This window comes from Stylophora pistillata, chromosome 11, assembly GCF_964205215.1.
Source record: "Stylophora pistillata chromosome 11, jaStyPist1.2, whole genome shotgun sequence".
In the NCBI taxonomy this organism is placed as follows: domain Eukaryota; kingdom Metazoa; phylum Cnidaria; class Anthozoa; order Scleractinia; family Pocilloporidae; genus Stylophora; species Stylophora pistillata.
In genome coordinates, this window is record NC_142529.1 from 4028127 (window position 1) to 4045850 (window position 17724).

Sequence of the window (17724 nt, forward strand, 5' to 3'; positions counted from 1 at the left end):
ACTCGTGTTAAGTGATGCTTGGTTTTAAGGGTCAGTTTGAAAGAACAGTACTCATAGAAGCCTTCACTTTCAGGATAACAATTATAACTCTATTGTTCTCTCGTGACCCACCCAGTCGTTTCCTTGACAATATAATGATCCCTTCCCACCCCTCCCCTCTTTACTTGGGCTCTGAACAGGCCATCTCACGATTCTTAGGGGCCATGGCAAATACTTGAAAAAGACAAACAATCGTACGGTTTAACTTTTATTTTTTTGTTTTAGAACTATTAGAGCTTTCATCCTGCAGCAGTACTATTTGAAACCACTTATTCATCATTTAAAAAATTGTTATTTAGGTGGGTGACTAACGCTTTCTTCAGTCCCCAGTTTCCTATCCCTCACCGCATCTGCAGTAGGGCAGTTGTAATGGGAGGGCTACCCTTCGACTTAACTTCATTATGTCTGCTCCAAATGAGTTAAAACCTATTGTATGTGATCATTACGACTAATGCTCTTGATAAAGACAAAATTGACTCGTGCTATTCTGAAACTTTTTTTTTTCGACTTTTGGGCAAAACGATATTATTCTAAAGGCTACATGGTTCTCAGAGGAAAACTTCGAAGAGAGGACGACCACAAAAAGATGTTTTTTTCCCCAAGATCTTAGGTTACACTGGAGGGTGCAAGGATTGGTGATCGTGTATCCCTCTTAAATGTTTATTACATTAATTTTTATATTTAGATCTGCTAAATTGCAGTCATCCTCAAGAATAGACCTTGCTTAAGAAATTAAAACTAAAACAAAAGCATTAAAAAGAAGAGATATAAAATAAGTAACCTAGAAGCACATGAATAGTTCCTGCTTTGCTAGTTTTGCTTTTTGGGATAGACAATTGGCTCAAAGGTTTGCTCTGGATGGTATAACACCCTGATCTCCCGCTTTATAGTGACCCACTTGACGTCGCCTCGCAAAACGTCCCGGTTAAGAGGCTCGGACTCCAAAGCTTCTCGAAATCTGGGGACGGTATCGAGTCGTAGTCCCTGTTTTAAACAACACAACAACAAAAAAATAAATATACATACACTAACGTTGTGTAATTAGTGAACAGGGTTTCGTTACTTTTCGCTGACCTTTGGTAAATTTTCACTGACTTTGAAAAAATTGGTAAAAATCCACATCAGCAACTACAATGCAACTCCAGATTGTCATTGACACTCAACACGTTCTAATAATAATTTCTATATAAATGAAGTCTCCAATTCTACCAAGAAAAGTGATACATACATCGGGTGTGTCAATCCCTCTGGTGCTTAAATAAGGACTAAGCTCTATTTGAGTCTGGAACAAAGGCTCATAATCAGTCTCGGCTGTGGTGGCATACAACATAATGACGTCATTGCATCCGTCAGGTCTTGTTAATTCAACGTTAGGCTCCACCATGAGACGAACTGTTTCAGGCTCGAGGTAAACGCGTCTGATCTCTGATACTGACTCCCCAGGCCTAAGGACCCCGCTGACACCCTACAGAATGGATGAAGACGAACATCATTCACTTTTCTGAGCTCTACGGTATTTGGTTGTCATGGTATGAAATGCTACAGTTCAAATAGACCTTGGACGGCGTAGTTTCGTTACACCAGGAGAAATTATAATTAGCATACATAATTATTGGGGGCAAAACGCTTTCCGACTGCGATAATAATATGATTTTCAGGGTGCAAATGTCTACAAAGGTGCATGTGCTTCTTAAATCCCTTCCCGCTCAAGCTAATCGTTCGTTTTGACACTGGTATTCTCTTAAGAAGACAGATCTGGTCTCGAATGTTTACTTGCTTAATGAAGAATCTTTACGTTTGAATAGTTATTGTATCAACTGACGAGATCGTCGTAGACAAAACTCGTTTTATAAATCGGAAAATTAGTTTGATGTGTCGATAGTAAACGAAAATCAAGATTTTTCTGAGTAGGGCGATGTCTTTTCAAAGCCTACGACAAAATTGAAACATTTATTTTCCAATTTTTTTTGACCCAGCAAGATTCGTCTCGAAGATGTAGCAGCCCCTTCTCCGGTAAAGCTACGTACAACGACCAACAATAAATTAACCAAAAAAACAAAGACTTGCCCTTTTCGCTGCCGGATATAAGACAACGATGGAGCCATCTGACTGGTAGGAAATCAAACAAACGTGGATTGGAAATGCTTCGTTATTGGTGATCTGAAACACAACCGCGTCCCCAGTAGAATCTAAAGCCTGGTACTTGATGCGATTAAACGTGTGAGGTACAACCTCGACCCTGTGGGCTCCAAAAGTTGGAATATAACCCTCTGGTTTTCCTGGAATAAAGATATAACCAGGAAGAAAATGGTAAGGAAACATTTTCAGTAAGGTTACCCCATCACCCCTTAATGCCAGGGAATTCATTAAAAATGTTTGAATATCAAAAGAAGCTCCTACCCCCTGACCCTGTTTATTTTTGACAAATCGAGGAAGGAGGCAGTATAATTTTAAAGGCAGAAAATGGAGCTACGTTATTGGTGGGAGCATGGCAACGAGAAAAACATGAATAAATTAGTGGAATGAAAAGCGTTCGTTGATCCCTGTGGGATTTAGACTGCCAGTTTGAAAGATGAAAGGAGGCAGTAGACTACATTAACCCCAAAAATACGGGGCGAGGAAAATGAGCTTCTACACAAGTTTGACACACGTATATGAATGGACCGTCCCTCAGCCTCCTGCATACCAACACCCCTCCCCCCCCTCCCTCATCTTCACATCCTATTTATATGGCATTACCTTCATAAATCTCCCCACTTTCAATGGCCTGAGCTTTCAACGCCGCCTTCTTACTCAAATCTCCCTTGTAGGGAGGCACGTTCTCCATTTTGAACAGCTTGAGGCTGACATTTCTCAGCATGTTGTGATTGGGTTCCCTTGGCCGGATCCCAAACTGGACACGAAAATACTTGCAGAGATTTTTGATCATGAGGTGACCATCCCTAGTACGCTGATCAGGCACAATCATCCTACCATTGTAAATGGCACGCCAACATTTTTGTCTGTAAATCAAATGTCCCACTTCAGATACGCTCATGGAAGTGTTTAAGGATCTACATAACACGATCTCTTTATGAATACAAACCAACAAAACGAACAAGAACACACAATAAACGACTTGGAAGTAAGCGCAGTCTCCTGAATGAAAATGAGCGTCGCAGTATTTCTGAATCGCCTCTTTTTACATGCTCCTGCGCGTGAGTAATCCACACAATCGACAAACGCGTAAACAACGAAATACGTAAACAAACTATTAAAGAACTTACACCACGTAAACGGATCGATTAAGAGTACAACGCAATAAAACCTGCACACTTGTTCCCAATTGCATGTACGTTCACCCTTAATAATTTCAACCCTAGGTAAGTCTTCTCAAACCCTTCTACCCCATTTGAGTTATTAAGAGTCCATTCCCTCTTCCCTATTTCAAATAGGGAAATGTTTAACAAATTAATTCAGTTATTACCGGATAACAGATTAATAAACTGTACTGCGATACTTTGCAGTAAAACAGAGGCCTAAAAGAATAGCTTAGAAGTATTATAAAAGTTGTTGTTTTACTCTTCGATTGTTACGACGTCCAACTTGACACAATCGGGTGTGTCATCTTTCCTAATGCTGAACATCTGCTGGCTTTCCATTGCGAGTTTCACGTCGCCCACATATTTTTCTTCAACCCCTTCAGCAATGATGCAAAGGGGATAGAGCATACTTCCCAGTTGGGCCAGGCGAGCTTTGTATCCCACCTGAAATTGAAACACACAACTTTTCAGGCCACGCGAAATTGACATATAGATTCTAGTCAGTGATCTGAAAATCCAGTTGGATGACCTCAAACTCAAGTTATCTCACGAGGAGAAGGCCAAAGAAGAACTGCACGGCACTATCAACAGATGTGAAATTTTAGACGTTAATTTTTGTGCTTGGGAAACTATTATGTGTTTCCTAGTGATACGAGCTAGATATCTCTCTTCTATCACTTCATTTGGCGATTCCACTATTTCAAACTCTAGTAGGCTAGTTAACAAATAGATTCCGTAATGCCGTGGGTCTGTTCGGTAATATATCACACATAAAGTCAAAATGTGGCAAGAACAGTTGTTTGTGGTGACGTCATCTATTTGACAGTTCTCCCAAAGATTATAGGTAAGAACCAATCAAAATGCGCGTATAATTCAGCTTATTAAAAACTGGATCATTGGATAATGCAATTCAAGACTTTTTATTGGTTTAGCCATTATGGTATATGAGCTAATATACCATAATCTAATATCTGTACATTGTAACATCGGTTTCTTCTTACAAAATAAAGTCGAGAAGATTTGTCTAATATCTTGGGGGCGTTTTTTTTTTTAATAAAACAATTATTCCACTCGCACTTGTTGGATATGAGATGATTATAGCCAACTCGGCGCTACGCGCCTCGTTGGCGAGCTATCATCTCATATCAAACGCGCGCTCGTGGAATAATTGTTAATTATCATATAAATGAACAATAGTGATCAGACAGAATTTCTGCTTACAATATCAATACAATATTAAGCAGACAAGTGATGAGAATAAAGAAAATATCAATCGAGAGATCATTTAATGATTTAAAACTTAAATCTCAAAACTAATAATTATCATAAGAATTATCAGGGAAGCAGTAAGGAGAAAATAATGAGATCTTGGGACTGAAAGGGTGGAAAAGCTTCAAATTAACTGTACCAAACTGAATAACATTTATAAATGGGGAAACATCGACCAGATCGTTTTAGAAACAGTTTTATTATAAGATCCTGTACCGTTAATATTAATACGTAGGTTTTTCTAAGTCCTTTTATCATGATTGTATTTTATCCCTTTTTTACATACTTTTACATTTAAAGTATTTAATGTTATGTACCCATTATATCAGTTTAATCATTTGTATACAGGCAATTCAGCCCTTGGGCTGCAATGTATATGGCCATTAAACTATCTATCTATCTATCTATCTATCTATCTAATCTGTCTAATCTATCTCATCTATCTATCTATCTATCTAATCTATCTATCTATCTAATCGATCTAATCTATCTAATCTATCTATCTATCTATCTAATCTATCTATCTATCTATCTATCTATCCATCCATCCTTCGCTAAAGAAGTTTATGGGTAAGCTGGACTATTACTATCAGCACCAGCAAAACTAGTTCTAGAACATTAAGCTTTCTAATAGTAAATATATAACTTGTATTGCGTACGGATTTTATGTAAACCAAATTTTAATATCGCTGTATATTTTAATTTGATAAAATGCCGTATTTAAATAACGGGTTCCATCCATCCATCCATCTATCTAATCTATCTATCTATCTATCTATCTATCTATCTAATCTATCTATCTATCTAATCTATCTATCCATCTATCTATCTTATCTATCTAATCTATCTATCTATCTTTCTATCTATCTATCATGAATCAAAAGAGTTTTGAGAAACACACATTCAAATAAGGCAAAATAGTCTACAAGGTAATTCAAGTAATGGAGAACAAAAATTTCCCCAACTGTAAGGAAGTTATAAAGTGTAGATTCTACAGTGGCCACAATCGAAATAGGAATGACAAACCAGTAAGTGAGATAACACTAAAACAATGGATGCACGTGCAAGAGGGTGGCTAAAACAAACGAACGAACAATTGGTATCAGTGAACAACGTCTCTTTGTATATTGGAAATCTAAAAGGTAACGTCTAAACCTTGAAAGCTGTATAGTGCTCTTGTGCAGCATAGCTATCGAAAGGAAATTTTTGCGAGGAATTGTGATAAAATTCACTTGTACAATGAAAATGTGACAGCCTACCCCTGCCTTGCAAACACAATAGTAAAATTTCTGAATGAAAACATTTCACCTGCACATAAAATAAAACTACATGGAAAGCTAGGAATGGCAGAACCATTTCAATGAACAAATGTATCAAAATGATTACTAAAGTCAAAACTACAGGCTGCCTTACTTTGATTTTACATTCATACACATAGCTGTACTCCACTTCGGCAGACGACTCAGTTGCATGGATGTTTTCAGGTCTGACATCCACAGTCGCCACGTGGAAGACTGCCATTTGCATTTCATCCACAATATCATCTGTTAGTCGAGTATCATGAATGTCATACACGCCTTCAACAACACCCTGTAGAAATCCAGCATTGAGTACGATTCTGGATGTATAATCCAGATTGACATCAACTCGTGTCACTTCGAATGAAACAGGAGGCGGATGTGCTATAGAAAACAAACATTATATAAAGCATCAGTTTTTTGGAGAGACTGATTCCTCTATTGCACAGTCATGACAGACAGTTACAAGTTTACAAAATATATTCTGTAGCCATAACACAAATAAACATTGCCAGTCACTGAAAATAGAAATAAACATTAAAACATTAAGCACTCTAAGGCAAGGCTATATGAACCCTACAGGAATCCCAGACTTTACCTGAGAGGTTTTTTATAAATCCTGGCCATTTGATACATAAATTTTGAATGACACAATTTGAAAAGATAGTTTGAAATTCTTACACCAACAAGTTAAGATGTTAATGCTGAAAAACAAAGTAATGCAATGGGAATTTTGATGGCAGCCTGCAGTTACAAGGTAGAGTAAGCTGACTTAACCTACTTGTTGCTTGACACAAACTATCATCATTCAAATCCTCACATGTACGTAACTCTCTTCAAATTTAATCAAACTGATGACTTCCAGAAGAAAATAAGCAAAATGAACCCGAACAAATACCTCAAAATGCAAGAAAGTCTAGAACTTCAAAATTTCCCAGGAAACTGCAGAACCTCCTAAGAACAAAAGGCCCTCTAGGCCTTAAAAATAACCTTCCTAACCTTAGAATTATGACAAAGTTTTTACCATATATTTGTAAACACCACTGTGTAAAATTAGCATGTACATCACCTTTGTCAAAACTGAACAGCATCAAATTCATGTTTCCCCCTTCAAATTGTGGAGTCTGACAATCCAGTTTTCTGTCTGCAAGCTTTCGCCTCACAAGACTGCCATATAAAAATCAGAATAATTTATACCTTATTATAGGAAATTAACAATGCATGTAATTACCGCGAATTTAAAAAATTCGCGTTAATTTTATGTATCTTAATTTACCTCATTGTTAATTAAAATGACGTTAATTGAAAGCATCGTTATTTAAAGACACCTTTATTATAAGCAAAGCTACAATTCCTCTACGTCACCGTCAGAGTCGGTTGACGTATCATCATTTAATATTAAGTTCAAAATGTCCTTAGATTCATCAGTGTAGCGATCGTCTTCTCCGAGGGGATAACTCACTTCTTCAACTTTCTTAATTATGCAACATACCGCACAGAAATTCACGTTAAAATTCGCGTTAATTTTATTACGCGTAAATTTTATTCGCGTTATTAACATGCTTCGTTATATTCCTATAATATGGTAATCATGAAAATGTAAATTCATTCACAGTATCTGTAATTATAGCTGTACACCTATCAAATATCAGATAAATGACTTCATTAAAGAGATAAAAGAAAACCACAAGGCTAACAAGGGTAGTGGTTACTGTTGGAGGCTTTAAAGTTATTTCAAAGGCTTAATTTTCGATAAAGATAAATAATTTTTAAAGAGTACGTATGTAAAAATTGGCCACCATGACCACCATGACGAGTTAAAAGCTAACATTTTGAGTGTTAGCCCTTCATCAGAGAAGGAAGCCCTTCAGTTTTGCTCTCACGAAGGGCTAACGCTTGAAACATCTCCTTAAAACTCCTTTAATTTAACAGCGGCCAATTTACATTATGAACTTAGTTTTCTTCAGAAACTTACCCCCTCTATTCAATGAGTATTGTTTTAGTGAGTTAGTTGCACAGTAGTTTTGACTTTATTACAAGAGTTACCCTGATACCTTTTGAGCATATTGTAGGATCGTCTCTCTCCTGTTGGAATCTCTTTGATAACTGATACCAGTGCAGAAGTAAAGACTCCTTGAGGTTTACCAGTTTCAAAATCACGACACTCATAGGCTCTTTCATTTGTTGCACAAGCTCCCATGAAAATGAAATTGTCATTTTGCTGCGGTGACCATCCTTCTGACTTTAAAACTGGTGTCCAAAACTCACTGACTGGGTGGGAAAGGACTGTAGGTGCACTGGCTGGATTGGCTGGCTGTGTCTCTTGTAAAGGAGAAAGAGGCACTGGCTTCTAAAGTGAACAAAAATCAATTAGTAAACACCAATGCACTATCACAACCCACTAGTTGATGGTACTTCTTTGGTATGTCTTGAATATAAATGAATAGATAAATTATCATCAGTAAAATGATTGACTAATTGGTAATAAATTGATTGAATGAGTGTCACTGACTGCATGACTAATTAATTAACTTACTTATCGATCGATTGATTGATTGAAGAGGTAAGATGGTGGACCAAATATAGTATTTTCCTAAATATGTCACATCAGAGCAATTGTGTAGTTTACAGTGAATCTAAAAAGTATGTAGCAACATGCAGAGGGAAGAAAATATCAACTTCATGAGTTGAACATTATTCTACATTTGGCAACCATCACCAACTATTGTATATAACCTGTTTGATTACCCAGAACAATCACCATCAAAGAACCAAAAAAGAATACGCAAAGTTTTGTCATAGGACAGCTGCTACATGTATATGAAAAAAATATTCTGCCAAAAAAATTCTCCGAATTGTTGCACAAATTTCATCTTGGACCAAAGTTCGTTGGAGAGCCAGGAATTTCGTTGAATTTTATTGACAGGGATCTGCATAACTTTTGCATAATACTGTACCTTGGCAGTAGCTGAGCCCAGTTGCCTTACCTCAGCTGAAGAGTGCTCCCCTTCTTGCTTCACAGGATCCCCCCTTGCTTTTAGAGCCTTGCGATACTCACTGATGTATTCATCAGACAATGCAAGCTGTGCAATGAAGAGCAATGAAACACTTAACCCTTCCACTCCTAAGATCTTCTTAGCAATTCTCCTTACTGTCTGCCATACAATTCTTATCATGTAAGTTTGGAGAATTTGGTATTGGATCAACTAAAAATTCCCTAATTGATATGTTCCTTTATTCTCAGCACTTGTCTTCTTGATACTGTATTGATATTGTAAGGAGAAATTCAGCCTTGGTCATTCATGGGAGTCTAAGGGCTAATTGCAATGAATGTTTGAGTTTAAGTTTGAGTCTGCTTGTGGGTTTAGTTAAATACATTTAATAGGTAACTACTGTAACTCACAGAAATAAAAATAACGTGGTTTTTGGAAAAATACTTCTTTTTGCACAGGACTTCCTAAAATGATCAATAGTTGATGTTTTTTGAAATTTAAAGTAGTTAACTTTACTTTTACATCTAAAGTACTTGAAACTGGTTCAGTATGGATGCACCAAATGTAAGTTTATTCATGTAATCTCATTTATAATCTACAGATCAAAATACATATAGAAATTTATCTGCTTTGCACAATTTTTTAATTAAGAAAAACTTTAGAGGTACAGCACTAAGACACAGTCAGTGGATTTACCTGTTTTACACCTATGTGGGAGCTTTGTATCTCCGAATAACCTCTGTACAGGCGGCCAGAGAAACAGCAATCAAAGATAACATTGACCAGTGCCCCCTTGTTGATCAACTTGGACAGATGAGGCTTGAAATGTTCACCTGTTATACATGTATCAAAGATGTGGTAGTCATCAACCTGCAAAAATATTCAAACTATAAAAAGGTTGACTTAGCTTAGGCTTTGCAACAATGCTTATCAGAAAGGAGCTACACTTAGGTACATTGCACTGATATGACTAGTTTTCTGTGAAACCATGTACAGTATATTTTTAGACTAATACTGTGCATGTTTGTCATTGACAATGCTGTATAGGAATGGAAAAATCAACTTACGACAAACAGGGATATAATCATGCAAGGATGGGGAAAATTGACACAGGTTGGAAACAAATGATTAGAAAAATTAAGGTTAAATGGCTGAGATAAATTAATAATAAATTAATAATAAATTTGAATGACACTGCTCCTCTAAGGTTGATAGAAATGCCACCTTACTGATGACTGATGAACATTACTATGAAACGTAATTCAATTTTCAATACCCTACAATTTTGTTTTAAGCCCTTTAGTTAGCTACTAACTATACTGAGCATCACTGCCATTTTCAGGCTGAGAGTGATCTTTTATGCAGTGTTTCCACAGATTAATGTCCATCTTCTCAGCATCTTCACTTAACAGATTGCTTGGCCAGAAAACCTCTATAGTTAACTGGGGTGGATCCAGGATTTAGTCAATTGGGGGGTCCAGAGAATTGTCCTCCTCCTGAAGGGCTTGAGATTTTGAAAATTAGGTCTTCAGAAACATGATTTCCAGCATTCTGAGGGAAAATTTAGGGGGTTTGACTGAACCACCCAAACCACCCATGGATCTGCCCCAGAGTTAAGGCAACTGACTGCGCTTTCTACTGCTTTACAAGCATCCTGACCCGTGCCAGATATTGGGAGAAAACTTGAAAAGCATCCCCTTGACTGCAAATTGCTCGCTTCGATACATTATACTCACTAAATTATAAGAATTTTGATTTTCTTAGATGAGGCCAACGATCAGTTTGTTATACACCCCTCCTTTTTATCCCTGAAGGTCAATTTTGATTGGTTTCAATTAAGTGGCAACAGAAGTTAAAGTCAATTAAATATAAGCTGTGAAATAGGAACTACAATTATTTACCATTTCTTTGGTTAAGTCACCAGGTATCAGCCCCTCATCAAAATAGCCGGCTTTTTCAGCATCAAAGCTATAACCATGGCCAGAATAATATATAACAACCACTGAACCTTTCTGTGCCTTTACAGTCAGTTCTTCCAAGGAAGCTAGGATACTTGCCCGTGATGCCATCAGACCTTCCAGGACCTTTAATGTAAGTACAGAAAGGTATTGATAAAGAATGACAAGGTTGCTCAGTAAAGTTCAAAACAGCTGTGTTGAGAAGTTAAGTTTTGAGCACATTTTGTTATAATTTTCAAAAGACTAGATCACTTTTTTGAATATATAAATGAAAATGGCATCAGCGCTCCAAGCTTCCACAATAAGTGTCCACCTTGAGTCCATTTAATTAAAAAAAATGTATTGTTTTACAAGGTTTTACGACACCTTGGCACATGTTCAACACCTTCAAACATGGCAGCTCGATACAATTGCACAATTGTATCGAGCTGCCATGTTTATTTAGCTTGTAGACATTTTTTAAAGCTTGCGCTATGTTTGCATCCAAAGCTAGCCCTATGTTAGTGTCCTGCATAGTAGAAACCCAAAGAAGCCTACTTCAACTTCCTAGTTTAAAACATATTCTCAGGCCTTTTTTTAAGCAAAAAGGACTGAAAATGCAAAGTGAAACATAATTTGCGGGGCTGAAACAACAACCTTTTTAAAAAAGTGAAAGGTGACACAGACCTTCAAGCTTATGCTGGTTTTGTGTTACAATTTGTTGCAGGCATTAAACCACCTATAATGAGCGTTTTGAAGTGTAGGACAAACTATTGAAAAACAAGTTAAAAAATCAATCAAGGTTATACATACACAAAGCGCAGGATAATAAAATGTTGCACAGCACTTCTTGCCTCTTTTGCTAATGGAAAATGAAAAACCCTGCTCCTTTTTTAGTAAGTGTTGGTTGTCTGTGTGCTATTGATTTATTGATGTACATGTAAAAGTAAATAGTGAGGACTTTGGGTTTTTGTTTCTTTTTCCAAAAATATAACTTCAGGAACACAGCACAACATAAAAAATCACAATTCCAACATCTGCAAAAACAAACTTCCCTTTTCTACCCAAAGCCAAAAATAACTTGAATAAAATTGAAATTTACTGGCCATGAGTCGCTCTGATTTTCCCTTTCTGTTGCATTTTTATTTGCTGTCATGATCCAAAGTTGAAGTGGAGCAAACATTTCTATAAATAATATTATTGATCCATAGTTCCCTTTTTTTTTATCAGTGCTCTCTTAATTCCTTTTTTTTTCTCTGGAAACTGAAATTTCACCTAGAGCTGATTTTTGGTTCCAAATCGAGACTTGAAAGCTGGTGTTATAAATAAGTTTGGAGCACTGTATATTTTCAATGGTAGGGTTAAATTAATGATATGCAGTGCCAGACTTCTAAAAATTTAGAGACTATCTACAGACCTTAACGTTCTCTTCTTGGAATCCATTCTCACAGAGCATGTCTTTCATCATCTGTACATCATTTACCACACCTTGCAAGGGACCACAGTAGGTTGGCAAATCTGCTGCATAGTTGGGTCCGATCAAAAGTGCTAATTTTTCAGCCATTTCTCTTTAGAAGTCTGTACCTACAAAAAGCGAAAGGAAATATGGACTCAAATCATCGCCCACGAGGTTGATTACATAAATTATGTTTTAGATGCAAATAACAAAATTAAATTAATTTTGAAGAGATGCTATCTGAGATAAATATCAAATAATCTTGTCCTACATATGTGAACTAAAAATACAGTAGACACCGTGTCCGCTTATTTCTATTCCCTCTCTGAGTCAAAGAGAAATTATTTATATCTTACGAGAGCCAGACTGTTTTATTAACGTTCTCTTCTTGGAATACTGTTTTATGCAGCTCTTATTCAGGGACGTTGAAATTTCCAAAAATGCTTAAAGATTTTTAAAAGTTGCTTGAAGATTTCCGCCTAGAACATGTCTCAGAGCTCTTCTGCGTGAAGCCAGAGGTTCTTAAGGGATTACATACAGGATTACGAATGAACACTCATACAGGCTTTCCTCATCCCTTGAATTGAGTCAACTACACATTGTTTGACGATTTCACCCCATCAGAAAATGTTACGTCTAGGGAGGCTTATTACAAGGATAACTTGACTAGTCGCTTAACATATGAGTCGTTATGGTTGAGAAACTATTTTGGAACGTATTGCAGCTCACATCAAGTTGATATGCTAGGCAACTCCCCTTGAGACCTGAAATACTCTTGAAGGATAAAACATCGAGAGAATTTTATAGCACTGTAGCTCCACAACAGATACATTTTGATTAAAGCTTGAAAAACTTTAAGTTTAGAGAAGGAAACTACTATAAAACTTACCCCGACCACTGAATAATCGTTCCAGTTAATAAAGCGTTGTGGCGATCGATGTAGTTACCTTCTAAATGTAGTCAGTGCTTCATTTGCACCCGACGAAACTAAAATTTCTAAAGGTGCATGTCGGAAGTAACTCAGGGAAAGTCCCTTTCACTGGCTCCGAGCTCAATACCTCTCAGTCACGTGGAGAGTAAACAACCTTTCATTTCTGGTAGGGAAGATCTATGATCTATGATAAAATCTCTTGAAATAAGGCAATCCTGTTATTTAAGCCATAACCGTGTATGCAATGATACTAAAATCGTCCTGAAGCGTGCACGGCTAGTTACAAAGTCGATTGTAACGCCAATTTGAAAGTCCCAGATTCCTGCTTGGCCCGATTTTTCATTCAGCGTGACGTCACGACCCAGAACGAGCAGAAATTTTCCCTTTCTTGCCATTCAGGTTTGCCGCACGCTTCATTTCATTTTCACTCATTGAAGTGCCCATTAAACAAGTTGTAATAGTTTGACAAAGACCACAAAATTTGCTTAATGCTGGTTTAAACTTTTTGCAGTTGATCGAAATATCGAAGTGATTTTCGGTTATATAGCTTAAGTAACAGAATAGTACAGAACTGGTCGTCATATCTTATGATTAGAAATCTTTATTCTTTTCATATTTGAGTTTACAATCAATCAGTATTACATTTCGAAGTGTAAACACTATCAGCTTAAAATGTGTGATAACGGATGTCCGCATCTGTCAAGCCCGTCATATAACCTGTGAGGTGTACCTCTGCCAAAACCTCACTGGTGCCGCTTCAATTTCAATTTGATGAGACCGTCGGCTTCGATCTCGTGCATAATAAGAACCAAAGCTACGTGCCAGAGCCTGATCTCTGGCACATTATTGGAGATGTCCATGATCTGAAAGTGCAATGTTTTTCCTGCAATGTCGAAAGCATAAAATTAGAAGGAGAACCCATAAAAAAATGATGTCGGAGTCATAAAATTAGAAGGAGAACCCATAAAAAAATAATGTCGGAGTCACAATCTAATAAGAAGCAAACATCTAATCGAGGGACTGAGGCGAGGTAAGCCTAACACCATGAGCCCAAAGTCTCCTGCAAGCGTTTTGAAAGCATCCTGGAGAATTAAAAATAAAAAAGCCATGAATTCACGTTTCAATTGTAAGAAATTCCAACGAGAGATGAGAGCGGGAGATTTATCCCATTTTTTGTCTGTCGTGCGCTAGTAGTAGTAATGTTAGAGGTACTAGTGGATGGTAGTAGTAGCAGTGTAGTATTAGTAGTGGTAATAACAATAGCAGTGTAAGTACTAGTAGAGAAAGTCGTGCAAGTAGTGGTGGTCGAAGTAATAGTGGTTAAATAAATAAATAACGGGTGTGTAGCAAGAGTTTTCAAAGTGGGGTCGCACTGTCTCGTACAGAAGGTTTTAGTTATAAGTTTTAAGTTTAATTTATTCGCCACAGGAATGGCAGGAGAAAGGAACAGAACTTTCCTTCCAATTGACACCTAACCCCTTTTTTATCCACCCATCCCACCCCGGGGAGGACATCCATCACACAGTAATCTCGTGTGTTGGAAATTAACGTCTCCTACCCCAACCCTGCAGGAGACGGGACCTCCATTTATCGTCCCTCTCCGAGAAGACTAGAAAGTCTAACCATTTTCAGATATTATTACAAAGGCAGCACTTTCTTCTCAGTTAATTAAAGACCTTGAGTGTTGGTCCGGCCAGATTTGAACTCACGACCTCCCGCACAACAGTCCGGCGCTCTACCAATTGAGCTAACCGGGAGGCGGTTAAAAGAAAGTGTTGAAAAGACTTTGATCACAAAAACTGCGCAATCTTGTTCGCAATTAAGAGTCATTTTATAGTTTTATAGTTCAGTAGCAGAGTGTTTTTTAGAGAACCATTCCGAGGGGTCTCGAGATTAGTTCTTGTTTAGAGCCGCTCCGAAGGGTCTCAAAATTAGATTAGCTTATTTTTGGTGTTTGGTTTGAGCAGAGAGTACTCACCAATTTTTGCCATCTAAATATTGGGGGCTGTTTGCTAAAAAGAAGGCTTACGAAGCGGGGGGAAGGGGCCAAAAGCGTCCCAGGACCCTATAGCTACGCCCTTGATCGGGACCGTACTGGAAGAATATCGATCCTCGGTCTTTATTGTACGGACCTCGGTGCGCTCGGTCCGCACTGTCAAGACCTCGGGCCGATATTCTCCCAGTACGGCCCTCGCGCTTGGTTAATAAGATATATATATTGCCCCCCTCGTTCTGTATGACAGTAAATGGTCCCTGACAATTGATTATGTATTCATAATTATAAATAAATAATTAATGATTAATTATAAATAATTAATAATTATAAATACGAATTCCCTCCCCCTTCCCCTGACGGATATTAGGAAAGAATTATAATTGGTAAGTAAGAAAACTAGATTCACCGAAATTTAAAAATGTCAAAGGGGAAAAAGAAGCGATGCATTTCAGGAGAAATTGCTCTTTTGTAAACAATTCAAAGTCGAGTGTTTATTGGAGCAGGATCAATAAATAACGTGGAACACACTTGTCATTTGATCTACAGAGACTGGTATTAACAGAAGTGAAAGTCAGATACAATGAAATATATGAAGTTCATATATTTTGAACTGCGGTATTAGATACATATGGTGAACGATCCTCGCAGTAGATAGCGCTATTTAAGCAATAGCGAAAATCAGACCTGAAAAAAATCAGGCCTGTACGGGATTCGAACCACTGACCTCTGCGATACTAGTGCAGCGCTCTACCAATTGAGCTAACAAGCCAACTGGGAGCAGGCCGTTAAGTTGATTCGTAATAAACCCGTGATAGTAATAAATCAGATACAATGAAATATATGAAGTTCATATATTTTGAACTGCGGTATTAGATACATATGGTGAACGATCCTCGCAGTAGATAGCGCTATTTAAGCAATAGCGAAAATCAGACCTGAAAAAAATCAGGCCTGTACGGGATTCGAACCACTGACCTCTGCGATACTAGTGCAGCGCTCTACCAATTGAGCTAACAAGCCAACTGGGAGCAGGCCGTTAAGTTGATTCGTAATAAACCCGTGATAGTAATAAATCAGATACAATGAAATATATGAAGTTCATATATTTTGAACTGCGGTATTAGATACATATGGTGAACGATCCTCGCAGTAGATAGCGCTATTTAAGCAATAGCGAAAATCAGACGGTCTGATTTTCGCGATTCCGAGAACACCTTCGAGACGTGGAAAGGAATGACAAGGACACAGTGAAACCAGTCGCTAGACATTTTAATTTACCTAATCATTCTAAGCAACATATGGCAATCTGCGGTCTTTCCTTACACCCAGGTAGCACGGAAAACAGTAAAAATCTTGAACAAAAGCTCATCTTTCAAACCGGCAGTCTAAATCGCACAGGGATCAACGAACGCTTTTCATTCCACTAATTCATTCTTGTTTTTCTCGTTGCCATGTTCCCACCAATAATGTAGCTCCATTTTCTGCCTTTAAACGCACACACAACCCACAATTCCTCTATTCCCTCTGACGAAAGGCTAACGCTCGAAACGTCAGCTTTTGTAATCGTTACGGTGGCCAATTTACCACTTCAACTTTGTTGATATATCCAAATTATAACTAATTAAAAGGTGCAGGAGACGGGACCTACGGTTTATTCGTCCTTATCCGAGAAGACTAGAATGTCTATCCATTTCTTGATATTATAGAAAGGTAGTACATTCTCCTCGGTTATTTTAAGACCTTGAGTGTTGGTCAGGCCGAGGCTCGAACCCTCGACCTCGACCTCCCGCACAACAGTCCGGCGCTCTAACCAACTGAGCTGACCCACAGGCGGTTATCGAAAAAGATTCCTGACGAGAGGCTACCACGTTTACCTCCAATATCGAGAGTAGCTCCAACTGACAGCAGGTTACCATCTGTTCCTAAATCAACGACCAGGAAGTCATTCTTAGTATATTCATGGCGACCCACCACGCCACTCATTACGAACACATCATTCCCTGCTCCAGTATCGATCTTCACTTGCCCATGTACGGGACTTATCCGGGTCAACTCATCAATACTGATTCGGTCGCTCTCCGGTTCACAATGATCAGCTCTAGTATCATCGGAATGGCCTGTCTTTCTCTCACGCTTGAAAGCTTCGTCCTTAGTGGAGAAGGGGCTAAGGTTCACATCATTGTACTGGGGTACTGCTGTTGAGGTGTCAATCTCTACATTCCGGGGAACGAGTCCAACGGTCGTCATGCGATACTTTCTTGAGAGGAATGCAATGTACTCGCGGAAACTTCCAGTGTTAATACTGATGGTATCACTGCAGAACTTACCTTCCAAAGAGCCCCCAAAAAGTCATAGCGAATATCTAACTGAAATTTGCTGTCAGAGTACGTAGAACTTCGCATCTTTCCTAACACGAGATAGCGTTTACCTTGGTAGTCCGCCGTGGAGTGTTTTTATTGGAGTGTTTTTCAGAGAAAAAAAAGTGGGATAGAACTTTTTGATA

At 38.0% G+C, this 17724-nt stretch overlaps 1 protein-coding gene and 1 pseudogene across 2 annotated transcripts; both read right to left on the reverse strand.

The window, feature by feature from the left end:
- Positions 1-234: 234 nt before the first annotated feature.
- Positions 235-13509, reverse strand: LOC111343949 (uncharacterized). Of its 2 annotated transcripts, none has more exons than XM_022951151.2 (13): positions 13184-13509; positions 12256-12422; positions 10803-10985; positions 9598-9771; positions 8896-8991; positions 7963-8255; positions 6978-7075; positions 6024-6292; positions 3601-3785; positions 2779-3041; positions 2107-2318; positions 1268-1504; positions 235-1023 (listed from the first exon to the last, which is right to left on the reverse strand). In XM_022951151.2, exons 2-13 carry the CDS (start codon positions 12400-12402, stop codon positions 850-852), a joined length of 2331 nt encoding a protein of 776 aa, XP_022806886.2. In that variant the 5' UTR covers positions 12403-12422; positions 13184-13509; the 3' UTR covers positions 235-849. The 2 variants fall into 2 exon arrangements, with proteins under 2 accessions (XP_022806886.2, XP_022806885.2); XM_022951150.2 differs by having other exon boundaries at positions 7963-8258; positions 13184-13508.
- A 213-nt stretch (positions 13510-13722) lies between these two features.
- Positions 13723-17468, reverse strand: LOC148719726 (uncharacterized; annotated as a pseudogene).
- Positions 17469-17724: the final 256 nt, after the last annotated feature.

Bases quoted from the DNA above. Each gene is read 5' to 3' on its own strand.
- LOC111343949 (XM_022951150.2), bottom strand. From the start codon at position 12,402: ATGGCTGAAAAATTAGCACTTTTGATCGGACCCAACTATGCAGCAGAT. The intron at 8,259-8,895 runs GTAAGGCAACTG...TGTTCACTTTAG, and splicing joins GGGAGCACTCTTCAGCTGAG to AAGCCAGTGCCTCTTTCTCC. The intron at 6,293-6,977 runs GTGATGTACATG...TGTTTTCTATAG, and splicing joins GCTGTTCAGTTTTGACAAAG to CACATCCGCCTCCTGTTTCA.